The sequence below is a fragment of the Anopheles gambiae genome, chromosome 2 (genome assembly GCF_943734735.2).
Source record: "Anopheles gambiae chromosome 2, idAnoGambNW_F1_1, whole genome shotgun sequence".
NCBI classification, from domain to species: domain Eukaryota; kingdom Metazoa; phylum Arthropoda; class Insecta; order Diptera; family Culicidae; genus Anopheles; species Anopheles gambiae.
The window spans coordinates 117034188-117061448 of NC_064601.1; the positions used below are offsets into that span (position 1 = coordinate 117034188).

The following is a 27261-nucleotide window of genomic DNA, read 5'->3' on the forward strand; positions in this document are numbered from 1 at the left end:
TTGATGGGTGGTGGTAGTACACGCGCTCGGCAGCCGTTGCATACGCATCAATCATCCTTGATTTCGCGCTGAGCACTCATCCCAATTGCATGCACGAACTTCCCTTTTTGGTAGACAGGGGGAAGAGAGCCCAACTTCGGCAGCCAGTGCGAGTGCCGACTGAGCTATCCCAGTCAGTTCGCCCCAGTCAGTCAGTCAGTCAGTCAGCCAGCCAGCCAGGCAGCCAGCTAGCCAGCCATCCAGTCAGTTCAGCAAGGATAACGCTCCGAAACGGTCGTCCTTGATTGCATCGGGCCTGCTCGATCAAAGTAGCGGAGCGTGCGCTTCGATTGCGCTTCACTAGGCAGCACAGTGTGCTTTCCCGGTTTATGCTGTACGTGTATGTGTGAGTGTATGTGTGCGGGTTGATGTATTTTTCACGGAACGTTTTTCCGGACGCGCTCGAGTTTGTGTATGTGTGTGTGTTTCAGGCTTTTTTGTCAAGTGTACGACGTTGCAAGCCTTTTTGTGCACAAGTGTGTTTGGTTGGGTTTTGTGCAAACGGAACAGTTTTCCCCCTCTCGGTTTTCCACGGAGAAAAAGCTTCGGGGCAACGGCAAAGACGGCAGCAGTGCTCGTGCTACTCTCTCTGTGTGTGTTGTGGTCGTGTACGTATGCACAGGTGTTTCTTGCAGGAAGGTCTAACTCTCAACCACCAACAGCCGTTCATTGTCAGCCCCGGACTGCAGATGTTGCCCCCGGTTTACTGCGATTGCTACTGCTTCCGGGTGTCTGTGTGTTGCTATTTTTGTACGTCTGCCCGAAATTTTCAGTGTCAGTGTCACGGGTGCCGGGGAGCAGAGCAGTAGAATATAGGCGAGCGTTGTGAGCAAAACTGACTGACTGATTCGGTCGTTTGGTCATTACAAAACGAATAACTATCACGATTTTTTTCTGTAATGTGGCAGGAAAAAGGAACTATGATTGTGTATAAGTTCAAGTGACTGCCCTCCGATGGGACGAACCTTTTCCCCTCCCCGTCTGGGGCAGTGATTTCTGCAGTGATTTGCATTTTTCACTCGATCCCTTGTGACCAACATCGCCGCCTCCATGTTTGCAACGGCTTCACGTAACGACCGATGGCTTCGTAACGCGTCACCACACTACTCGAGAGTTGGGGGAGGGGGAGGGTGAGCAGAGAGGTTTTCGCCTGGCCTTATGAAGGATTTCCATTTTCTTCCGCTTTTCTTGCCTGTTTTCATGTGCTGCATGCCTGCTTGCCTACTTCATTTAGCACTCTGTCTCTCTCCACTTCTTCCTCAAGCATCGCTCGCGCGATGATTGCTACGTTGCGGAAAATTAAATATTACCACCACCTCTTGCACTGCGCCCACAAAACGCCTACCTACTGCACCACTGCGAACGCCTGCACCACTGCTCAGTGCACAGTGAGGAGCCTGCGGCGAGGACTAACGCTATCACGTCTGCGGCCTGTTATGTGATTGAGTCTCAAGAGATCCTTGTTTCCTGCTTGAGCACTTATGTGGTCTGCATTTTCTGGCTCCTCAACGCCTTCCGAAGGACTCCTAGCACCCCTCCCCCCCCCCCCCCCCCCCTTCTATAATGTGAACGTGCGAAAAAGCTTCCCCCACATCGACGGTACGTGCGGTCCGAGCAAGCAGGCAAGCAAGTTTGTTGTGCCACCAAAGACCTGCGGGAGGTTAAAAGGGCGTACACTTTAGGGGCCCGTTGTGTGTGTGTGTGGAGCCAGATAACAAAAAAACACACGCCGCCGCTGGCCAGCATCGAGCACCGAACAACATGTAGTACAAGTGTGGTTTTCCCATTTTTTTTTCTTCTTTTGGCCACCCACCCACTTGACAAGTTCCCTTGCAAACATAAACACTTTTCTGCCGGAAGGCTTTACACACTATTCCATCAAGAAGATTACACGCGGAGGAACAACGATGGAGAAGGAACGAAGGGCAAGAAAAACGATTCTTTACTGTTTTATCTCTCGATTGCTTTTTTTGTAGCAACGAGATCAAGGAAGAACGCCACAGACCTTCAAAGGATGATATGGTGGGACAGTTTTTGGACCGCGGTTTTTGCTATCTGCTAATCTTTGAAAGTTCACAGTCGAGACGCTGAAAAAGAAGAAGAGGCAGCTGACACGCGGGACTTTGCCTTTTGTTTTCTGGATTGTACCTTTTGCTCTAAGCCACCCTCCCCCCAAAACGTGAGTGTTTTATGGAGTGGCTTTTGTGACGCCTTCACCAAATTGCACCATCGCTTCGTCCCGCGGAAAATGGTCGCGCGAAGGACGTGCAAAAAGTGCTGAACAACTTGCTGTCTTGTGCCTTCAAACGGGGGAAGGATTTGCAGACTAGCGTCGCGTTTTCTTTGTCGCATTAACGGTGACACTTCTGTGGAGGCTAATGGCTCTATTCGGGGCCATACAAAGGATAAACAAAGGGAAGGGGGGAGTGCTAGAGAAAGCTCACATTTTTAAGCATTTGAGTAGCACCATGTGTGTAAGGAGTTTGAAACAATTAAAACAATTTCAATAATTTGTAATAAGGCTGCTTTTATACATTTGAAGCTCAACATTTCACACAAAAATGAGGTTATTCCCTTGCGGAAAATGCCCTATCATCGTAATAACTATCGCACAATTGTTCTCCCTAGCGCTTCAATGCTTTAACAACCTTCAAGACAGCCACCGAGACCGCCAATCGAAAGGCAGGTAAGACGGCATCCCTCTTTTTCCCCCTTTTACGAGTGAGAGAGAATGCGGAAATCTTCAAAAATTTCGGGAACAAGGATGCTTTCTTTTCTCGAGTGTACACACGCATTTTCCACATTCCAACCGCTGCCCTTTCGGAATGCTCCCTTGCGCTTCACGGGTCTTCGATTGGGAAAAAGTTTCCACAGCCGGGGGAAAGTACCGGGGAGAGTAGTGGGACGTTATTTTGCATGACAAAAAGCACACAGACACACCGAAACACAGGCCCACCCTTTCCTGCTGTCTAGGGACGTTAACGTACACAGGAAGCGAAAGGGAAAGGAAGATGGAGAGCAGTTCCGATATATTTGTTCGTCCAACCATCACCGACACCCACCGGGTGTGGGTGGTTTGCTAGCACAACTTTTCCCTTCAGAAAAGCTCCTTCCTGTGCTTGGCTGTGTTCGATTGTGTGTGTGTGTACAAAAAAAGGAGAGCTAATACATTAACAGAGGTAAGACAGAAACGGCAAGCATGAATGTTTTAAAAACGTGTCCCCAAATTTGTTGCAAGCCGATCGCGCTCTAACAATCAAAAGCACCCCCACCTCACGAGAAATAATGGTAACGAAGCCAAATAAAGGGCAAAAGACGGAGAAAAGAAGCAGCCAAAAACGAAGAATGTGTCGCAACAAAGCGATCCGTTTTCAAATGCTCTATAATGGATATCCCGAGATCCTTTCCTTTGCACCCCGGGCGCCCATCCCCATTCGTCAAACTGCTCTGCGTTCAACGCTACACTAATCCCAGCTGAATGCCTTTTGCTACTCGATTAATCTCTTATCGTTTGTGAATCTTCCACTCGTTTGATTCCTTCGTTCGTTTTCTTATCTGTACGCCGAGCCGAGCCGCAAGGATCACACACAAGCAGACACAGGCAGAGAAAGCCTGAGCGAGCCTGGATGATGGTTTTGGCAATTGAATTTACCTGTAGCTCCCTGAACTCACCGACACCGGCACTCTGGTTCGCTGGAACGCGCACAAAAGGAAAACTCATCCGATGGGTTTCCTCCTCCTGCTGCCTCGTTTTGCCTTCCTCCGTCCACCGTCTCTCCAATGGTCCACCGTCGATGCCTTTCGGGAAGTTTGTCGTTACAGTTCGATGATGACGGCAGCGAAGCCTTCGGTGCTTGACATCAACAGTGGTGATGGTAATATTCGGCGAAAAAAGTGGAACAAACAGACAAGAAATCGGCATTTTTAGCGAGCAAGGGAGGGCTTGTTGGAGGGCTCGCTTGGGAGTGGGAGGAGATGATAACGATGATAATCATGATTACGATGCTAAACAAATCGGCTCTATCGGGATTACGTGGGGGCGTACCAACCAGCAGCATGTACTGCGTACTCATAAATTGTTGGAAATGAACACAGGGAGAAGGCAACGAAGAAAAAAAGCACCCAGCAGCTCCAAAATAATGTCTTCGACGATTTACAACGATTTTCCCGACATTTTCTTGCGTTGTTCTGTCGTTTTTGTGTGCCGGTTTGCTCCATCACCACCATTCACCAGCATTTCTCGGCGCACGGCTGGCTGAATGATGGAACAAATGTCCCAGAGCCATTGTATGGTACACGCTGATGCTGCTGCGTGCGCTCGGAGACAGGAAATGGGGGAAAATTTGAATTTTCCCTCCGGTGACGATGGATTTAAAGTGATGGTTTAAAAATAAGTGATTCACATTATTAATAACAAACCATCGGGACGGAATCTGGCTCCATTAGGGCGATTTGTGCTGCCGTTTGTTGGTTGGAGAGATGATGGGATGGTGTGACGTTTAATCATAAATTTTCCACTTGGGACTCATTCATCGTTCACGACGAATGGTTCCCCTCTTTGCAGTGTTTAAAACCCAGCAGAGCAGCAGCAGATGGAGGAAATTCATCCAAATGGATTCATTCTTTTAGCACTAGCGGAGAGAGTGTCTGCGTGTTCGAAAGACTGTCCCCGGTGAGATATTATAGTGTGCTGGCAAGATGAAACAGCAGTGGCAATCGTGCCCGTTTCGTTTCAGCCCACATCCTTGGCCGACGGCCAGCTATCGATTCGCAAATAATGAAGCGAACACAAAGCGTAGCTGATTGTCAGTAATTTCCCACTAGCTGTAGCTAGGTCAGCCGGGTCAATATTGTGTATAGTTCTTGTGCTGTTTTGGCACTGGACACAGACATGTCGTTATCGGCAAATGGCACAACAATGCAGGGACCGATGGTTGTTCGGATTCGGCATCCCTAAGAGAGAGACTATTATTTTGAGGAAAGGAAAAATACATTCAGGCGAACGCATACACACACAGGAAATCAACTGCCAGCCAGTGCTAGCGGGCCCGGGATATCCATATCCTTCGCTCATCTGTTTCACCTTACGGACGACATTTGGGTTTCGTTACGGGTGCATTAACATGAAGACATTTGCTTTCCGTTCCAGTACCGTCGCCCGGCGCGTGCGAATTCTCCACCCATACTGAGGGGTGAGGGCACCCTGCTATAGCGCCCTGCTGTGTGGAAATGGCCTGTCGCTCGAAAAAAAAATAGGAACGTTTCACTCAGCCATGCAGTGTGTCGCCGCCAATGTGTGCGATATGGCGGGAATGGAACAGCTGGAACCGATACATGGCTCTCCAGTGCTGCGAACAAACCTACCAGCACCAGATCATCGGAGGTCGGGAATGATTATCGGTAGATTTATTTTTTCCTACACTTCCCTACGGTCCACCTACGGGGCGCAGAGAGTGATGGCCTTACGGTTCATTTATACCCCCTCACTGCAAGCTTCAGCAAGTGTGATGGCCTCTTTGGCGGTTGATACCGATGAGTGGTGTGTGTGTGTGTGAGCAACACATTACTGCAAAAGGTCTCTCCCCTTGTCCGTTCTCGATGTCAACATATCCCCTCTGCGCGGGGGAAACGCTGCTGGTGCGGAGAAGGTGAAGACAAACATGGAAAGGTGAAATGAGAAAATCGATAGTGATGGATAGCAAATTCAAGGGAACGCATTCAGATCTGGCAATGTGTTTGGTCAGATTGATAACGGCTGTGAAATGATAGGTCGCTTGAAGGAACGGATCCAGTGCGATCGTTGGGAACATTTCCATTCGAGTTTCGAGCAAAACGTACGGCCGATTGCATACCTTTAGGGGCGTTTGTGTATGAAAATGCAATAATGTTTGAAATTCGCATCATAAACGCCTAGAAGTATACTACGTTTACACCAAACCATACTTTCATACCTTTTTAAACGCAAAATACTGGGGAATATGTTACATCGTTCAAGAAAAGTTACGAAAATATCTAAAATTAAGTAGCGTAGCTGCCATCTCTCAGTGTCGATCATAGATTTCGCAAACAAACTTTCCGCTGTAGTAAACTTATCAATTTGTGCATGACGTTCACCGAAATAAACTATCAACACTAATACTCGACGTTGAGCTGCAGTTGACGGCAGTCACATTGACATCCACGTGCTGCGGTGGGTGGTGCTGTGAGTGGGAATTACAACGAACCCCACACCCCCTCCCCAAATTCTGCCACTCCATCAGACAGCAAAAATGAAGATAAATCTACCGTACCGCACTCGTCCCCTGGCTTCCCCGCTCGGCTGGGCTGGGTGGAGTGATTTTCCAGCTCGCGAATACTGGTGGACGGTACGAAAAATCAATCAAAAACAAGCATAAATGGAAAAGAAATAACAACATCGAAATTGAGTTTTATGGTTCGATTCCATGACTCCATGTCATGAGCACATGACATGCGTGTGTGTGTATGTGGTAATGCTAGAGAAGGTGAGGGTTGTGCGGACGGGTAAAATCTGTTCCCGACCAAACCAACCAGACCAAAGGACAAAGTTTACGTCGTAAAGGTGCGAAAAAGCTTGGCTGCACCGGATGGAGTGTTGGCGCGACGTGCCAAACGTGAACACAGCATGATATGCTGCTCAGTTGGGGGTGAGAGCATCGCGTACTACATACACGCGCGCGCACACACAATGAGCTACATTACACACCCCGCGGGCTCTTGCTCGTAGTACGCCCGCGATAATGTGCTGTATGAAGTCTTGCAGATGAAGTTTTCTCCATGTTCATTGGGCCAGTTCTAGCACGAGTGCCCTGGTTGCCGTACCGTACCGACCCCGCGCGCCGTACGCGTACCCCTCCCCGTTGATGCTATTTTATTGGCAATTTAATGCAAACGCCATTTTACGATCCCTTTTTTCTCTTTCCCAAAGCCGCCTTTGTCCTATTCTTTTCTTATCAGGATGATATGTTCGCCTACTTCCCACCCCCCCCCCCCCCCCTCACTTTGGCTTTACTCACTCTTTCGAGATGTTACGCATAAAATTTTCCAATATATTGGCAAGCTTAATGCAATGCTCTGTTCCATTTTCTCGCGCTAGAATGGAAGGAGCGCTTAAAATTACGTTACGTACCGTCGCCTCCATCCCAGTGCCGGGGCCTCGCTCACCGCAGCGTGCATAAAAGGAAAGCATCTTTGTTCGATACCAAAATCAATTCTCACCATTTCCACACTCCCGCGTTCCTTGCAAGCGTCTTCACATAATACAAACGCGAAACACCACCACAAAAATACAAACATACACATTTCTCGAACCGCTGTTCGTGCACAAAGAAAGCATTCGCAGTCGGATAGCAAAAATACTGCTGAACAAACACATTCGCTGTACGATTCTGCCTCGATTTGTGGCACTTCGTTGAGCGCGCGGCAAGAGCGGGGTGTTGGTGATTGTTGTGGTGAAGCGTTAAAAGAAGCGCCATTTCCACCAACCCCCGTTCCAACATTTATTTTAGATACACCTTCTTATTCAAGGCCAACATTTGCAGCACCTTCAACACAGTGAAGAAGAAAAAAAAACGCCGTTATGCCTCGTTTAAAATTGAGTGCAAATACTCCTTTTCTTGGCATGCTAAAATATAACCACTTCGACGGTTTTAGGCGAGGAGATGAATTGTTATCGATTGCTATTCTTTCCGGCCCGAACCGAGGGCTGAAGGCTGAAGTGGGCGAAGTGAATGGAGAAGCAGGGAGGGGACTTTTCTTTTCCAGCTCATTCGATTTAGAATCCTTTTTTCAACTGGCAACTGCGCACACATACAGCGCGGGCATTTTGCGAGGGAACTACCAGCATTGGCGTCTAACAAGCATAAGTAATCGTTTTAAATAAATTATGCCTTCTACCTCTCCCCACCCAGAGTGTGGTGCTTTGTGCTTTTGTGGCCAAAGCTGTTCGCTGCCTGATAGATGCCGACGTGTGCGACTGGGTGTGTGCGTGTGTGTTTGATAGGGTTTCTTAATTTATTTCTAAGCTCTCGAAATCCTTTCGCCAGTGCGCCCGGGTTTGAGGGTCCTAAAGGCTGGTCTCGAATTGCTCGAAGGTTGTGTGTCGTGTTTTTTGTCTGTTTCTTCTCCTTTGGGCTTATTGGAATTCATTGGATCATTCCGCACATGGTTCCTCCGTCACCGTACCTAACCCTTCCCTCCGCCCTCAGCATCTCTTCGCCCGATAATCTTCACGGAATATGCTCCCCAAAGACGTAACCGAGCACCCACCCCCTCCCGGTAAGCTCGTACCACCCTACCCCTGGGCAAGGATTTTGGCCTAGCCGTACGTTTTCCAGACCCTTTAGAATGTATATTCCCTCCGGTGAAAAAAGGGATTCCTTTTTACCCCTCGGTACCTTTAACGCACTGCCACGCAACCGATCCGGCGGCAGTGAAAGCCAGCGGAGAATGCTTCCCTCCAACCGTTGGTTGCCATTTGCAACGGGGAATAAGAAGAGGCAAGAAAAAAGACAAAACATGACGAAAAATTGAAGAGAAACATGATCTAACGAAAACGAACAAAAGTCCTGTATCCTTAAATGAAAATATTTATACAGCTTCTTTTGTAGGATAATTTATGAAACAGAGAAGCGAGCTTTTCGGGACCAAGGTGGCGGTGACGATGGGACAAAAAATAAGCAACATCAGCAGGTACGCACAACACCGGTGTGCTTTACTAAAGGGTTGGAACACGAGGAAACGGACAAAAGGAGGTGCCTTGCGGTGAGCCAATTACGGCGGATTTTGGGTTGATTGGTTGCGTAGCGTCTCTATTCGTTCTCTCACTCTCTCTCGTCCTGTGTTTCCTCTGGTTTACCTTTAGTGAGCACATAATCAGTTGCGAAAGGAGCTGCATAAGAAGCACATTGCCTTTCATTCTATGTTCTGTGGCGATAAGAGAGCGCAGAAAAGGATAAGGAACAATCACAATGAATTTCATAATGCCGAAAATGATTGCCCTCCAGCACGGGTTAGCCCAAGGATCTAGCGGCAAGTTTGCCTACCTATGACTTCATTTGCGCGCGCTGATGGAAACGTTGGAAGGGTTTTAGAAAATTATCAAAACACAAAAAAAGAGCGCTTTATCCAAGGTAACAGGTGAAACCGTATACCACGCGCTACTCTCTCTCTCTCTCTCTCTCCTTTCTTCACCATTAAACATCCTTTAATGATGCGAACGAAGTGAAAAGAAGCGATTTGGAAATTCGATTCCCATAATGGAATCCACGAACCCTTTACCTTTGTGAGCAGAAGGAGAAGAAGGCAAGGGATCTCCCGATACCCACCAAACAAGCAGTTGCCTGATTGCGTCAATATTTGAGAACCTCGCTAACCGGCGGCAAAACAACGCCAGTAAATCGAAAGCAAAACCATCCCACACCGTCTCCGCCGCGATATTCACCCCGCAGCTATCACCCTTGATGTTGACGGAGAGAAGCAAGACGGACGCTAGAACTTGGGGCAAAAGTACAGTAAATTATTACTTTTCGGAAGCGGTTCATTATCGGTTCGGTTTCCCAACGTAAGCATCTCCCCTTCCAACCAGCAGCGGGCCAGCAGCGGCAGATTGCAGCGATTCGGAGATGAAGAATTTCCAAAGTAAATGACCCATCCATCCTTCGCGTTCGACTTTTCGGGGTGGCTCTTTAACTTTTGAACGTAAGTTACTTTGCTCACTTTGCACATCCGTCTTCTTTTCGGGCGGAAAGGCTTCAAGCCTCCACTCCCATTCCTCCTTCACAAAGGCAGAAGGATTCATTTATCTTGGTGGATGGCTTTTTTTTACACTTCCCTGACACTTTCTTACGGTGAACCAGTTTCTAAAAACAAGACATCCTGTGTAGTCTGTGAAGTGGTCATCAATCTTTGCACAGAGTGTGAGAAATGCCACCAACCCGAGCTTAGCCTACTCCAGTGTCTTTCGAGCCGTGCTGTGCCCTGGGTGACAGGCACGCGGCGGCGTTGATTGGAAATCGACCGGCGAAGGATATTTGTTAGATTAATTTAGAACCCGGTTCAGGAGATCCTGTGGGCTGGCTGTGGGACAAGAACCAGGCACACTCTGGGGACTATGTATATCTTTCTCTATCTCGCTCTCTCTCTTTCTCTCTCTCTCTCGCTCTGTCCTCTTTGGTTTTTCAGACGGCGAGCGAGATTGGCTCTAATTACGGTTTAATTCAAATTAATGTCAGTCGGATCCAATTTATGACACGCTTAAAATGCGATTATCATCACTATCCCATGCTCAGTTGTTGGGGAAAGAGGAAAAGAGGATGAACAAAGCAAAACCAACCATGTCGCAGTAGATATAAAAAGATTTATGGTAAAACTACATGTTGCTGCTGCTGCAGATAAACTGTTATCTGTCGTGGAAAACACTAACCCATCGTGGTGAAGTGACTGAACAAGAGCAAATAAAAAACGTATGTGACCATGACAATGACAGACATAATGAAGCTTTCATAAAGAACTAATGGAAGCAGTTTTACTGCATATAATGCATACATTTAGGAGGTTTTGTTAATATTTACGCCGTAAAGTATATTATGAATGCAATTGTTTGGATAACATTGCATACATTTAGGAGTTTTCCTTGTAAAATTATGCACCTCAATATTTTACGCCTAAAAGTATACTATTTCTTGAATAAACGTTATTAAATACGGGTTTATAAGTAACTTATACTATATATAGAATAGTTGCCCCCGTTAGACTCCGTAAATCCATCCAAGTGTTACCATCGGTACAAATCACAATTCAGCACTCTTGTTCTAACGTTCGAGCACATACCGAAAGAACAAAAACGAACATGCAGGGAAAAAAACATCCAGCAACACGTGTCTCAGTAAGACATTGGTTCCCAGAGCACACGCGGTAGAAAGCATATCGTGCCTACCGGAACGAGATGGTTTTGTGCGCCCGTGTGCAAAAGGAAAACACAAATAAAACCATTCCACACAGTGTGTGCGTTGCAAACGGGGAAACGATATCAGAGGCCGATTGGTTCATGAGCCACCGTGTTCCCAGAACGTCGTGGTTTCGAAGACATTCTCCAGATGCTGTGAGCGTACCGGGGTTCGTCCTTAATCCGGGTGAATATCTCCATCATCACTTTAATCGTTAAATTGCTTCGGTTTGCCCGATTTGCTCGCTCTAACAAATCGAACACGACGAGCAGTGGGCTGTCAGCTTTCTCAGCAGCCACCCCGGCCACCACGGGGCCTGGTCACGAACGTAACACATGCGTCGCCAAACAACGGACCCAAAGCGTAATCTGCTGCTGCTGTACCGTATGCCGTTGAAGAGCAAGTAGAGATTCTGAACAGTCTAACCATTCGAATAGGGAACGTTAATGCGGCTTTTCTATCCATTGCTCTGTCCTGTCCAGTGTTTATCCTCTTCCGGATTGCTTAGTCTGTAGCCGTTGGATGCTGCTGATGCTGCTACGCTGGATTCTATTCCATTTCGGGAGTGGAATATTGATTGATTTCTGCTACTTCGACCTTCAAGCCAACGGCCCCCAACCTTCCTAGAATGTCCATTCCAACGATGAGAGTTCGATATAATTTTCTGCCCTGTAATGTGCATCCGCACGACTCTCAGGGAGACGAGGCTTCCCCACACTCGACAGGATGAATCCAATTAATTAGCCTACTCGACAAGCCTTCATCGTCGTCATCATCATCATCATCATCGTCATAATCCCCTGCACCATCCATTTTCATCGGGCCCTGTCAGTCCAGTGTGTCCAGCGTCAAAGAATAAACTTATAATCTGCAGAGAGCAGGGCAGAGGAGCAGAGCTCTGAGGATTGAATAGCACGGCCTGGTGTGGTTTGTTTGTTGTGCTGATTATTTGCAAGTATTAGCCTGTTCGCCGGAACTTCAGTCCCAGACCGCTCCGCCACCACTGACCGATTGTGTGGTTCAACTTCGACACCAAGAAGCAACAAACATAAGTGGCCGAAGTGGTCCACAGGGACTCCCAGAGTGGAGCCATCGTGCGAAGGGAGGATTGTTGAAAGCGGTTCCATTAAAGCTAAGATGTTTTCGCTGCCTTCGGCAAACAAAACATCGAACGGACGCTTGCCGGACCGTCTACCTGGCAAACAATTGCTGACCAGTGTATCTCCAAAATCCTTGGGGAGAGTTGGGAAACAGCTTACACACAACCACACACACACACACACAGGTTAAACGAAGCACGATGTTTGGCAATGGTGCCGAAGGTCAAATAATAATTCACCCCCAAGGTATTGTTTTCATTCGTGCTTTTGGAAAAATGGCTCCATTGGAAGTAGAGAAGGTATTTTGAAAGTTTCAAAAAAGTGTTTCTGACCAAGGAAGCAAAAAAAGAAGGGAAAAAAGAAAAAGTCATAGAACGGGTTTAGACTGATCAGAAGATAAGCTGTGGGTTTTCTTAATCGAAATCATAACGATACATTGTCGTCTGTGAGTGTGTGTCGTGCCGCTGTGGGTCATTTAAAATCCGTCCCTAGCAGCAGCAGCAACAAAGAACCAAGATGTATTGGATGGCAGCAGGACCCTTGGTCTTTGCCTGGTTGAAATTCAACCCGATCTATTCTTTCCATTTCACAACAGGAAATGAACCTGCCTGAACCGTTCGTTCGACATTACTTCGGGCGGAGCAATCAACCGGAAAAGGATCCCGCCTACGTTCTCTGAGAGCTTAGGGGGTGGTTTTGTGGGTGCGGGACGTTACAAGCCGTTTTACCACACACCACACATGGTTGGCCAATCAGACCAAAGCCATCAATGTCAGGGAAATATTTCAATTACACTCATCCACCACTTTCCTGGGGTTCGTTCGCTCCGTCTACACACATTGACCACACACAGCCGCCCCTAGCGTGCTGCTGGGATGATGTGCTGTCGTGTGCTTTTTTCGGTTCGACCGTTCTTCGATCCTTTCCCCCAAGTGCCGGTGTGTCGTCAGTGGTGCCTTCCTGTGTGGCCGGCGCAAGAAAACAATCCTCCATGCACAGGGCGGTGAAAATTCCTTCACACCTTTGCACACATCCATCACTGGGGCTGGGTATAGACACGTTGTTGTCACATCCATCTTTTCCGTATCGTTGTCATCGGATATTGTCAGTCGAGGATTGCTTCTCGCACCCTCCAAACCCTCCTCCTTAGAGTCCTTTTTAATAATAGTCTCACAGCTAGTACGGAGCCCTGCTACGCACTCCATGGTCCAGGTACGATACACTTAAAGTTGCAATAAAATAGTTTCAAAGTGGACCAGTTGGTGGCATAAAAACGAGCTGTTGATGTAGGGGGATGGTTGCTGACACCTCAACAAGCGACAATAACAATAAAAACATCCCTTTCGACGACAGCCACGTCCACAATGTTATCCTCGAAGCGGACTGTAGTGGTGGTTGCACTCCAACGGCCATAACATCCACATTCAACGATAAGATGTGTCCAGCTGATGCAGCAATTGTGCTTTGTAAGAAGCTGCTTATTAGTCGTACAACGCGCGCACTCACCTCGATGACGTTGATGAACTGCACACAATGCTCGGGCAACAGCAACAGCGGGCAGCTAGTAGTCGTACAGCACACGATGGAGCTACCGCCATCCAGCCTCCATACAACCCTTCCTCTGGCGTACAATGCAATTGTCAGGGAGCAACATCAACATGAAACCTAAAGTCCAACCATAGAGAGCATCCGGTAAAGCCACAAAGCCACAGCCCACAGAGTGTTCGATCTGGCAGCAAGTTCTCTCGTCCTTACTACTTCACACTCCCTCCAACCTGTCAATCCAACTCGGTCTGCTAATGGAGTCTAGGACAATGCTGGAAAACCCCAAGCTCTTCTCGCCGCCACCAACATCACACCGGCATCACACCCGGAAATGGTAATTACGCTCCGCAGAACAGCGAACGGAATCGCTCCGAAAGACGAACATAATTGACTCGTTTTCACCACCTGCACCGGTCTGAACCAGGGGGAACTCGAGGAAGATGTGATAAGGCTCGATGGATGTGAAACTACACTTGAAACTTGTCTCGCATCCACCAGAGGAGGACACAGAAGAAGATTCTGCCCTTCTACCTCCGGGAAGATCGATTTGAGTTATGTATCCGGTATATTGCAACTCTCATTTCTTACGGTTCGCTTTTGTGCCGTGCGCATCCAGGAAATGGGTTTGTTAGAATGGATCTTTGTTTGATACTCCGACAGCGGGGTGGAACATTTGATTGTACTCGGAAGCGTTCGTTCCGGTGCCGCAGGACGGGGACAATTTGCAAAACTTTATCGTACACTTTGCCTCGCTCGCTTCTAAAACTAGAGTAAAGTTTGCTCGGTTTTGCATACCATGCGCTTGAGATGCGCTCGAGAAAGTTGTGCACTCTTACAATGGAGCAGTAGGATTGCACCAGAGCTGGAAGTCAGGTGTACCAGCTTAGCACGTCGAGAGCAATCCACGAGACACAGAAGCTTTAAATTTCAGTCTCATCTGCTCCGTCTCCCGTACACCGTTCCTCTCCTCTCCGAGCGATCTTTTTTAAGGACACATCGGTATGCTCATGTCAGCGATGTTACGTACCCGCACGACACGTGCGTCCCTGTGCTAATCCAATTCAATCCAATCCGATCCGATCCCGAGCTTTCTTCTTCACCTTTGCCGTGTACGTGTGAGTGTTGGCTGGTGCGCTTTTGCTAATCAAACTGAAGAGAGCAAAATCAACGGAAAATTTTCATTAATGAAATTGATCCGGAAACGAAACGCGCCCTTCCTTCATCCGCAGAGCTCCCGCCCTACCTGCTTACCGGTTTCGGATGGATGGAAATCGAAGCAAAAGTTTTCACACAATCCTTGAGAGGCGAACGGAGCGGAAGAAGATGGCGAGAGGGACGTATTTCCGAACAATAGACGCACTTGATGAACTCATAATTTCGCGTCTTGAAACCGTCTTGAGGATCGTAATCCTGCGAGATATATTAGCTTCAAGTAGTACTGCAACTGTTCCACCGGCGGCGCAGTAAGATAGGAAATCACTCACTCAAAATGCTGCTGCTAGTCCTGTGTTCGAGAGCACTCTGTACCGCAGCGGAATAAAGGTATGGCGCATTAATTAAATCGCACCCAAGCCGACTACGAGAGCAAACAGAGGCTGAAACTTCCTCCAAAGCCACCGATATTATTCGCCCGAATCACTTGAACAGGGATGGCGGTGTTTGCGTTCTTGTTCTCAGTTGTGCCCGCTTCATCATTTAATTGCACTGCAGCTAGCAGTAGCAGGACTCGGTAAATTCTTTCGATGCATACTTAAACGGGCCTCGGATGACATTCAGCGTTCATTCAGCCCCGTTTTGCTAGACCCCGTAGCGGATGGGGAAATACGCCACTCGGTGTATTGTGATCTGTGAGCACGGTACGGGGATATACGGCATAGTATACCGCGAGGAGATGCAATTAATAATTTACCTTTCAACATCTATTATGATCCACGAGAGCAGAAAAATGCGGATGTTCTGCTCATAAATGGTAGCCACGCGTAGCCACGCCGACGAGGGTTGGGCGGAAAGTTCTGTTGGCGTTTCTCACCACAATAGTGATTGTTATTATTTCATGTTATTTGATACGACTCACATTAAATGAGGTCGTTAAGGAGAAACCGACATCAATTAATGCTGGCCGCTTCTTGTTACAAATCAGTTTCACCAAATAATGAACGGTCTGTAACGTAAAACCGCTAAGATGAAAGAGAAAATAACTAAAAAACAGAAGATTGTATTTAAAATTGCATACATTTAGGCGTTTTGGGATCACTGATAAATTCGCTAGTAACCTCACTAACCAACGCCATATTTTAGGGGTAAAATTAAGCTATCCTTGTTGGAGTACACTTAATTTGCTTTACCATGAACCAGAGCACACACAAACACACATATGCCGGTTGAGAGAGACAGATTTAATTTCATATTTTATCCATCCCGCCGGGGAGCCCCCGGCTAACCACAAAGGGAACGTGCCAAGGGGAAAACGCAAGCTCAACCTCAGTGTGCTTTGATTATTTGCCTCCCTTCATCCTGCCTCAAACACACACACACACACACACACACACACACACACACATACACACACTCACCCACCATCATCGTGAGATTGATCCTTTTGTTAATGTTCTCGCCCCGTGCGTACCTCTGCCTTGACGCACGGCCACACAATAGCACAGAATGACATTGACGATCGGCGGCTGGGCAAAACCCTCGGTTTACCCCGGCACGTCGCTGGCGGTGGAAAATGGCGTTTACACACCGGGTTTTATCCCTGCTTCGTCGTATCCCATTAGGTTTTTCGCTCGTATTATTGCTTCCACTGACATTGACACGGGATACATGCAAAATTAACTCGCTTAACCTGGAATTTTTATGGTCCCGCCGTGGTACCATCCCCAGAGCATGAATATATTGCGAACCTTTCCGCACTTCTCCCTCGAGGCGTAGAAAATGTGGAAATTGTGTGGTTTGTTCATGACCACGGAGCTCTCACACACCGTACCGTGTGTCGCCGTCCGGCTCTACAAAGCTTATCTTGTATCGTTACCGTGCTCGCTTTCCCAGCGTGTACGAGAGGACCTACCTGAACCGTATTTCGTCTGTATAGACGCTATAGCTTTAGTTGGTTGCCCACACTCGCGCCGCCAGCGTCGTTGTCATCGTCGTAATCAACCCATCCCACTGTCATTATGATTGACGGAAATATGAAAATTTGCTTCACCGAAAACGACGACGACGACGACGCGCTACGCTCCAAAAACAAACACACAAACTGTCAAAATTTCATTCTCATTAGCTAAAAACCAAATCACCGCAGCTGGTGGCGTCCACCTGTCGTCAAGACAAGCCGCCATCGCCGTTCTCTCCTCCCTCTTAGTTCTGCCCGGACAGCACGCTCGTGTAAATTTGTGCATAGATAAAGAGGATATTTTGTCACATCGTGCGACCGAAGGAAAAAAAACCCATTCTGGCCGAACCATTTATTATTATAGCGTCGCCATTCGTGGCCACGGCCACGAGAGCAGAGGTTTGCATTCCTGGAAAGTAATGAATAAAACATGCTGCCAGGATAAGATGCTGCTGTTGTTGCCGCTACTAAACCCAACAACTGTTCGCTTAGCTAAAAACTTAACTGATTATACATTCGCTGACACTTTTCGACACGCGTTTCCACGAGCGTGGTTCACGTGGCACCAAAGGCGCACACGTGAAAATGGTTACTTATCTTTCAGCCGAAAATGTAATACAAAAATGGAACCTAAAGCGGATATTTTATGGAACCAAATTAGACAGAGAAAGAGAAAGAAAGAGAGAAAAAAGCGCACCCGAAAGTGAAAGGAAATGAAGTTCAGTGGCGTTTAGTGGTTCTCGGGACAAAGAGAAGAGGAAGCGTACGTGGGACCTGTGGTCACCAACCCGTTTTTCTATCCGTCGTGTACAAGAAAGCGTGGCGGGAAGGGATGCTACTGAGCGGATGACGGAACCGACACCGGTCCTAGATTAAATTGAAGCGATCAAAAAAAAAAAAAACCAAAACAGCCAACTAGCCAACGCAGCAGTAGCAGCAGTGGCGAATGGAAGGTTAACGAAACGGAAGAGATTAATGCGTACCTGGGTTGACGTTTAATGCCACATCGCACACTGTTGGGTGGAGATGGAAATGGCTTTTACAGCACCATTTTGGCGGTAGACAAATGGCGATGTCCTTCTGTACTGGTTGAAAAATCGTGAGCAAGCTTTATGTGCTGAACGTGCACCAATCGTTTAAACTCTTCCAAGCGAAAATCCATCAACAAGTATAATGCGAAACAATTGCATACCTTTAGGCGGTTTGGCTATTGCCTTCATTTTATGGGAGTGAATAGCGCAAAAGACGCCTCGCACCTATTTCTTTTCAACAAAAGTACAGTTTGAATAAGATTATTAAAGGTGCATGTTTGGTAAATTTAACCAAATTACAATTTAAATGAAAAATTTTTGTAATTTAAAATAAAATCAAACGACCTCGACGTGCAAAATCCGGGAAACAAAGTGAAGTTCCACTATTACTCGCCATGCACCAGCCAGCGGCTACTGTACTTTTTCATCTACTTTAATGCCGGACACCAATGACGTCGAAATATAACACTCCAATACCTCCCTTCGCCAGCCCGGGCTACCTGACGCAACAGCAGAAAGGAAGCAGCAAAGCGAACAAAAAGGGCAGGGAAGTTTGTTGGCAATGGCCACATCACCACCGAACCAACCGGAAGGACGGAAATTTGTTCACGCCGAAGAAAGAGAAATTTCACGCCAAACAACGCGCCCGACACTCCCCGCGCACTGCTGCTGTCACCTTACCCTTAACACTTTGTGGCAAAGCGGAAGCGTACACACACGCGCGCACACAAACGCACACGCTATCCCGGTGCGTGTAGACGGTCAGGAGGAGCGACATTTGACCTGCATCCTGTTGCTGAGGAGGAGTTTGGGCGCCGTTGTCCGCAACCGTACCAACACCTTCCCGCCAACTTTGGTGGTCATCAGTTGCTTCAATCATTATTCCGTTCCAGCGTTTGACGGCGCAACAGTGTGCCGTTTTGCTTCGGCGTAGTTCACCAATTTTGGCTTTGCCATCATCTTTGCGTCGAACAGGAAGTCCACGTTACGCTTACACTGGACGAGGATCGTTTGAATGAAAGGCAAGCAGATTTTCCTATCGCCAGATAAATTCTAGAATGTCTTTGGCTTTGGTTGGGATTCGTCCTATTCTCTCACCGTAATCAGCTTCATGGAGGGAAAGGCTGTTGTAATATAATTTCGAACCTAGCATCCTTGACCATCGCCCCGACACACTCCCTTGGAGCGTAAAGTGAGGTAAAAGGACTTTCCGAACACAATTTCCGTCGGATTTTTGGGGCCTCCATCCCATGGGTGAGGAGTCCTGTGTTGTCCCTCGGTATACCTTTTTCGCAAATCCACGCGGCATTAATGGAGATTTATCTGTGTGCCTTACACCGTGTGCGACGCGGTCACTAGAGGTCGCTCAAATGAACTATTACTGTGGTTGGCACCAGAACATCAAATGCTTTTCCTTATTTTTTGCAGTTCTAACCACAATTTAACAAACAAAAAATAGACGAGAAAAGAACAAGCGAAGAAAAAACAAGACTTCATGTGGATTTTGTAGATGGAAGGCGTGATTTACGACAACTTCCTGCTCCTTCTCTGTTCCCACTTTCACACACACACACAAGGATATCTAGGAACAATAGATCCATACAAAGGGTGCCATTATTTTTCCACCTTCACACCACGGTGCGCTACGGCCTCACTTGAAAAAAGGTACTATATCATCGAAGGGATTGGCCCTGGTGGACACCTTCCCGATGGTGGCGCAGTGGGTTCTCGCTCTCTCTCTCCCCTTTTGCCCTTCACCAAAAGATTATCGTTTCTGTCGTTTTCTGTGAGCCGTGTTTTTGATGGATGGTTGTTTTCGTTCCGCAGTTGCGTTCCGCTTGGACTGTGCTGGTGTTGTTTCCTGTGTTTAGTGGAAACGATTTTCCTCCCTCGCAGAAACAGAAACACAAACGGCCACCCAGTGGGTGAGTCGCCTGGGACACTATCGATCTGGCTGGAAATCTGCTGACTCAAGGAACTTCACGCACTAAAGCCGGCAATCACTTCCGTGGCTCCGTGGTGGTGTTTCGGGAAAATCTTTGTTCGGGAGGAGGCCGGGTGGCCGGGACTAATTTCGTTTGCTCGGAACAATCCTGCCTCATGGAACGCCCGACATGGGCACAGTTATGATATCTAATTCATTCAGTTTAACCGTTTTCCGTGCCGCACAGCAGTCGCAAAGGTGCGGACCCAAGTGCTCCACAGCGTATTCTAGGCATGACATTCACCCACCAACCGACCGGGATGTGCCGTGAGTGAAAGTGATGTGCGAGAAAGTGAGGAATTGAAGCACACAGACACAGTCCGCTTTTGCCGCAATCACTGCACCATGTAGCAAAAACATGCATCGTCAGCACCACGGCATCGGAGAAGAACGCTAAAGCAACACTCCCCGCGCGGTTCCGCGCTTCAACCCAACCAAGCTCCGTGACGCCCAACCAAGCTCCACCACGTTTCCAGGCATGGAAGAGGGGGGGCAGCAACAATCCCGAAAGATGGCCCTCAATGGCCAGAGCCATCCGCGGTACACGCGCGACCTGAAGAAGACGCATGCCGACTCCTGGCCCAGCACCACCAAACGGGCGTCCCTGCCGGCCAGCCCCAAGATCATCAAAACCACCGAGGACGATACGAGTGTCGGCGACGTGTTCGAATACTGCCAGCAGACGTCCGTCACTACCCCGTCGACGGTGGAGATTGATTATGGCGCGATCAGTCCCCGGTTTGAGCGTAAGTATTGCGGCTCAGGGGCAGCCGTTGCCAGTTTCTAACGCACCTCATTCGACGCTCCAGGTAAACGGTTCGAGTTTTGCTATCCCTCCGTATCGAAGGAAGACTTCTCCAACAGCATATCAATCGACACGCACGACATCGATCGTCAGAAGAAACGAATTTATCCCAGCAAGACTCCCGACAACTCGCTAGAGAAGTAAGCAGCTTCTGACTCAAAACACCGATTCCCCTTTTATCTAGAGCGTATTTTTCTGCCCCCCAATGTCCCAGTGAATCCATTCTGGACGGTTCAATCGCTAGTTGCAGCTCGCCAGGCCATAGTTCCTCCACCCGGGCCAAGTCACCATCACACTCACCGAGACATTCGCGCCGTCAGCTCAACAGCGAAATCATCAACATAACCTCAAACCCCGGCTATCAGGTACGGCATTGGGGATCACAAACAGTGCTGCCAGTGTCAGCCTACTCATTCCTTGCTTCTTCCACTGCACAGGTCCTAAGGAATTCACACTCAACGCTCGATCGCACCTGCTCCGACAGTGTCGTCTCGCTGACATGCCGCAAATCCACCAGCGATCTCACCCAAACGAGCGATCTCGGTATGATGAGCGGGATGGGATCGTCGGGCGGAGGACGGCAGGGCAGGCGCCGAAGCAGCCACAAGGGAGGGCTAGCCTTCCTGGCCAGTCGGAAAGGATCACGTGACTCGATCAAGAGTGCCGCCTCGAATACGTCCGTCTTTTCGAACGAGGATATCGGTCCGCTAGCATTCCAGGCTTCGGCCCGCGGCCGTCAGCGCCGTACGTCCAACTTTCTCGAGCTTCCCGTTCCGGATCATGCGCGGCCGCGCGTTTGCTCACTGCCCGAGCGGCCGTACAATCCACGCCAGAGTGACGATCTCTACCGGTTGCGTCATTTTTCGATCAGCAAGGGCACGGTGGTGAACTGCGGTGACTCAATCATATCGCGCCGATCGAAAAGTAACACCAGCGTCAACTCCACGGCCAGTCGGTAAGAACGAAATGAAAGGGGTTTAGTGAAAATGGTTCATAAATTAAAAACTTCCTCCAGCGCCAGCGAAAGGTCACCGTTCGAGGGATCGTGCTGCGGTGGTGGATATGCAACCGTCGACTCACTGCCCTCCTCGCACGGCGAGGACGATGAAAGTGAACCAATCCCGACGAGGTAATATTCCACCAGCGGGCGGTGGTTTTATTCCTTTTGCGTGTGTGTGACATTGAAAATGAAACATTCCAAACTTTCCCGCTCGCACAGGTATCGCGTCGTCATGTTGGGCGATTCGGGCGTCGGCAAAACGGCCCTGGTTTCACAGTTTATGACCTCCGAGTACATGCACACGTACGACGCCAGTCTCGGTAAGTAGCCGGAACGAGGGAATCAAGGGTGCGGGAAGGGCAGGGGAAAGCCGGAACCATAAAATGGTGGAACCATTATTATTAATTGAAAAGTGAACTACTTTGTGGTGGAAAAAAATGCAACCTGCGGCAGCGTTTCTGGGTGCATTGGGCAGCAGTGCAGTGGGATGCACTTTCGTTAATGACAATGCTGCAGCAGCACGGTGCGCGCTGCTAGTTTTGCACCCTTTTATGATGCACTCCGCCATTGCCCCACACTCATTACTTGCAAGTAATATTCAGCAAATTAGTTAGAACTGGAAGACGCAGAGTGTGCAGCGTGTGGGCGAACATAACCAAGAAAAAGGCACTTGTATTACATATTAACGAAGCTCATTACACGATTTATAGCATTTTGGAGCAATGCTCGTTCATTTACTGAGTGAACTGTTCTATGTGCGTGTGTGTGTGTGTGTGTGTGTGTGTGTGAAAATAATGATTTATTCTCGTTTTGGGTCGGCCAATATTCCAATTAGCTCGAGCAGTAATAGGAACCGGAAACAGCGCACATTGGAAAAAAAACCAACCCCCTCACACACGCACACAGAAAGCGCTGCGGGAAAAACGCGCAGCAAACAGCAAAAAACAAACGGAGAACAAGTGTTATTTTCATTTCCACGAATCATTGATTTAATTCTACCCCGTTCCATTTGTGTGGGCTGAAAAATTGAGGACCTCCGGGGGAGAAAAAGGCAAACTGCGGCATGCTAGCAAAGAGCACTTGTGCGCTTCCTTCTTCATCCGCTTTTCCCCAAATCCGAGAACGGTTCGAAAAGCGTAGTTATTAAATTCTATGCCCTGCCTCTGCATGGCGGGGAAGAAGAAGCACACGCACTTGGCCTGGGGGGTTTGGGGACTGGAAAACTCATGTCAGATTTGTGGAGGATGTTTGTGTCGGGGGGTGTGTGTTTGTGTGTGTGTGGTAGTAGCACGAGTGGAGGAAGAATGATATTTCGAGTGGTAAAATGTAATTATCAAAAACCCGAGAGGCGATGTGAGATGAGCTTTGAATCGGTTTGTTCTTTTCTCGCTTTTCTCTTTCTCTTTGTTTCTTCTCTTTTCCATTTGTTTCTCTCTCGCTCTCTCTCTCTCGCTGTCTGTGTGTATGTGCGCCTGTTTGTGTCTTGGCAATTTCACAAAAATCCCCAAACGCGGCGATACTTCATCCGTTACATCCGTCGCTTTGTGGCCTGCAAACACTTCCCAACCGCGGACCGGAAAGATGATGAGTTTGGCGAGAAGACCGTTAGCGTGCTGCTGGACGGCGAGGAATCGGAGATGATATTTATCGACCACCCGAACGTGGAAATGAGCGTAAGTAGTCATTAGCCATCCCCCTGCTGTGCACTTCCCTATCAGCTAAATAAATTGCATTTCAATGTATACAAACACACACACACACACACACACACACACATTTAATTGAACTGAAACCCCAAACCACACCGACACATACGTGTTTGTGTTGTGCGGTTTTCCAATACGTGACCGACGGTGATACCACCAAATGTGTTGCCCGAAGTGATAATAAACCCCCTCCCGCCGCGCTTAATCTCCTGTGTTTTTCCGTGTGCATTCCAACAGGTGGAAAACTCGCTCTCCACGTACGAACCGCACGCCTGCGTCGTCGTCTACTCGATCGTCGACCGGAACTCGTTCCGGGTGACGGAGGAAATACTCAACTATCTGTGGTCCGAGCACTACACCAAGGAGAAGGCGGTCATCATAGCGGCGAACAAATCCGACCTCGCCCGGGCACGAGTCATAACCACAGCCGGTAAGTGATTGGTGGTGGTGGTGGTGGTGGTGGCAGCACTGGACAGCTAGAACCGGCTCAGAATCGAGTTTTTCACTAGGCCAAAAAGCGGTTGTCGAGTCGCCTCGGCTCGTATCGGTTTGTCACATTTATCACGGCCTTTTTGACCTCGAAAGCTCGTACTGGGAATTGGTTATTCGCATGTTTGTACATGTTTCTGGCGTATCATTGCAGAGGGAAAGCAGCTAGCCACCTCGCGCGAAGCAAAGTTTATTGAAACATCCAGCGGAATTCAGCACAACGTCGATGAGCTGCTGGTGGGCGTCCTCAAACAGGTACCAGACCAATGGCCGCGGTGTTGTATTTTTGCATCAAATCAAACTGAACATCTCTGCCTTACCCCTTTCTCTCCCCCTAACAGATACGCCTGAAGGAGCAGCGGGAAAAGCGTGCCAGCGCAACGAATCTGCGCAACTCGCGGACCCAGATGTCGCTGCACATTGCGAAGGAAATTTTGCACAAAATTTGTCTCACCGACATTACCAAATCGAAAAGCTGCGAAAATCTGCACGTGCTTTAAAAGCGCGTTGGATGAAACATTTGCGTTTGGGGTTTGTTGCTGAATGCCTGCAGAGCATGAAACCGTAATTTGTTATTCAGTGCCAAAAAGACGAGAAGCAGCTAACAAGTGTTTTATTGGGGGACCTTGCGTGTGTGCATTCGGGAATGGAAACGTTCCTCTTTTAACTCGCCTACGAAACCGAGCCGAGCTGCAGGCCTACCGAGCCAACCCGGTCGGTCGACCTTTTGATGAACATTTGCCCACCGAGAACGAAGGAAACGAAAGGCGACCAAATCACGAAGGGAAAGACAAATCTGTGCGCAATGAGGGGGAAACCACCCCGCCATAAACGGTAAACGATGTTACATGTGTACGGTGGTGTTTCTCAAGCACAACCAAATAGAACAGGAATTTTTTGTGTCTGCTCTCATATAAGCGTATATAACGTAAGCGTAACGATACAAACAAACCGTCAACCATGCGTGCTTGACACAGTGGGAGACGAGCAGACGAAGCCGAACACGAGATACAGGAACACTTCAGTGCATACGGTCTGTTCTAGCATCTCTCGCAGCAAAGACTGGCTAATATAGCTCTATTTACAACACGCACAACTCTATCTCACTTTCGCCCGCACACACTCACCCATCTCTCGGATGTAGTCATCCGTTCCCATCGCCACACCATGCACAAGAGCACTGATATAGAAAATATACAATCTGCCGTAGCAAGAAAGCAAAGCAGTTTTAAAGAAGCACGAACACATCACGAACAAGTAAATCTAATGCCGCATGAGCTGCCTAATAACGGGAGAGTCTTGATAAAGGTGAGCACTTGTGTGCCACTCGTTGCATACATTTAGGCGTTCGATGGAGCTTTGCCTAAAAGTATGCAATCGGCATACTGTACAGGGCTCTCTCTGTTACTTCAACGTTTTAGTTCATCAAGACCGATCAGGACGATCTTCGAGCAGACCGTGCGAGAGGGTCTCGACTGTTATTAAATCGAATGCAGGATATCTTTACAAACTTACTACTGGGTCATACCAATCACAGAAATCATATACATATATACAGAACAAAAAGAAACACGCATATATACAAAGATATAGCTATATACAAAGAGTATACACATGTTAATAGCCTATTTATTGATATATGTGGGTGCGTGTGTGAGTGTGTGCTTGTGCGGAGGGGGCGAATGTGTTGGCCCCGGTCAGATGTAGTTATGTGTTGAAGTTGCCATGCACACACCGTTTTCTAACGCTTTTGATGGTGCAAACGCATATGCTATTTGTGTGACTGTTTGTGTCATTAGTAAAAAACAGTGGATAATTAAGTATTGATTCTTATCCTCATTACACTAATTGCAAGAACGTTTCATTGCGCGAGGAGAGATTATTCCTAACTGTATTGAGGTCAGCCCGGCAGCATTCCAAAGCTCGAGTTCGACTGACGGTGAGGAAAGTGTGCCTCGCCAACTCCAGCTACTAGCTACCGGGCTTTCTGTTTCTCTCCCATGCCCTGATCTATATCTAAGCCTTCAAAAAATGTGTCCCCTTCTGTTATCTCGCCTTCACTCCCAGCACTCTATTGCATGGGAAGCGTTAAGACGTGGTCGTAAAAACAAACTGGTGCAAGTTCTCTGCCTTCCGCGCACCTTCCCATTCTGGCCGTGTGCCGTAATGCGTTCCGGGAAAGAGAGCAACGTCGTAAAATGAGAAAAAAGCGGTTACTGCCAGACAAAATTAGATGCTTTCTGTGGTGCAGTGTGGTAAGCCGGTTTGCATTCGCGCATCCAGGGTTATAAAATGCAGATGCAGAAGCTTTTGGATGGTTCTCCTATCACACACCGCTCGCACCTTGCGCCCGCTCCTTCACCTATAGATCAACAAATCAAAGAACCCTCTTTGTGTGCGTTTATAACGGAAAGGAACATTATTCCAGTAATACTCAAGCTTTAACGTATATCACAGAACGATGCGGAGTAGAAACAAAAAAGTATTTAAGAAACACATATTGAAAATTTAAAAACAATTAACAATAACTGTTTCGATATGATTTCTGTTCCATCCTAACTAAACCCTTTGCACATAATCCATCTACAACAGAATGTTCGGCAAATGGTGAGAGCTTTAAATGTTTGCAAACACACATAAATCACCCTGCCCTACCCTTACCACCCATCATTGAATCAATTAAAAGTAAAAAAAAAAAACATTATTTTTGCACACAAAGCCATTGCGCTCGATACTACTCCGTAACACCCCTTTGATGTCTCTTGTTAGGTGTTGAACAAAATCGTTTTTCTTAACCAAAACAAAAACGATACGTAAGATCCGTAAATACAACCAAATTAAACATTATCAAAATTTTATCTAATCAAATGGGGGATCAATGAAGAACAATATCAAAAGCAAAGAAAAACAAACGAACTAAAACCAAACTTCGGAAAGGATTAAATAAAAACCAAAACTAAAGCTCGAACTAAACAAAAAACAATGCACTGCGGCCTAAAGGAAAGGCAACCAATCAATGCGTAAATCGAATGGTTGTCGGAGGAATACTATTAACTATTGAAAAAAAAAAAACTACATATAATAAAAATCATTGGAATGAGGGATGCAATCTTTTGAAACGAAAACGATAATCGTTCTACTTACGTTGACTGAACTAGTGTCTGGACACCGCATCTGTCGTTGAAAAGAGAGAAAGAGAGATAGGAAAGAAACTATGAAAGTATTGTAAAACTTAGCAATGAAATGCAATGTCAGTTTCCAAAGACCTAAAACACAGAAGAGAAAAGTATAATAATGTTAAAAAACTTCTGAGAGAATAAAACGAAAAGATTGTTTCCGGTAGATTGTTTGTATAAAATACTGCAAAAATCTGTCAATTATTATCGCTCGGCCGGACACTCTTCTTAGTGTTACGTCTCGTTCGAAACGAGAGAAAGAGAGAGAGAGAGAGAGAGAGAGAGAGAGAGAGAGAGAGAAAGAGAGAGA

General features: G+C 47.6%; 1 protein-coding gene across 2 annotated transcripts; it reads left to right on the forward strand.

Annotated features, from left to right (window-relative positions):
* On the forward strand, positions 1-27261 carry LOC1269613 (uncharacterized). 2 transcript variants are annotated; one of them, XM_061644509.1, is made up of 11 exons: positions 1-391; positions 19966-20521; positions 20585-20720; positions 20795-20945; positions 21018-21535; positions 21596-21709; positions 21800-21900; positions 23162-23253; positions 23524-23716; positions 23930-24030; positions 24117-27261. In XM_061644509.1, the coding sequence occupies exons 2-11, from the start codon at positions 20254-20256 to the stop codon at positions 24273-24275; spliced, it is 1833 nt and encodes a 610-aa protein (XP_061500493.1). In that variant the 5' UTR covers positions 1-391; positions 19966-20253; the 3' UTR covers positions 24276-27261. The 2 variants fall into 2 exon arrangements, with proteins under 2 accessions (XP_061500493.1, XP_308256.4); XM_308256.4 differs by having other exon boundaries at positions 1-385.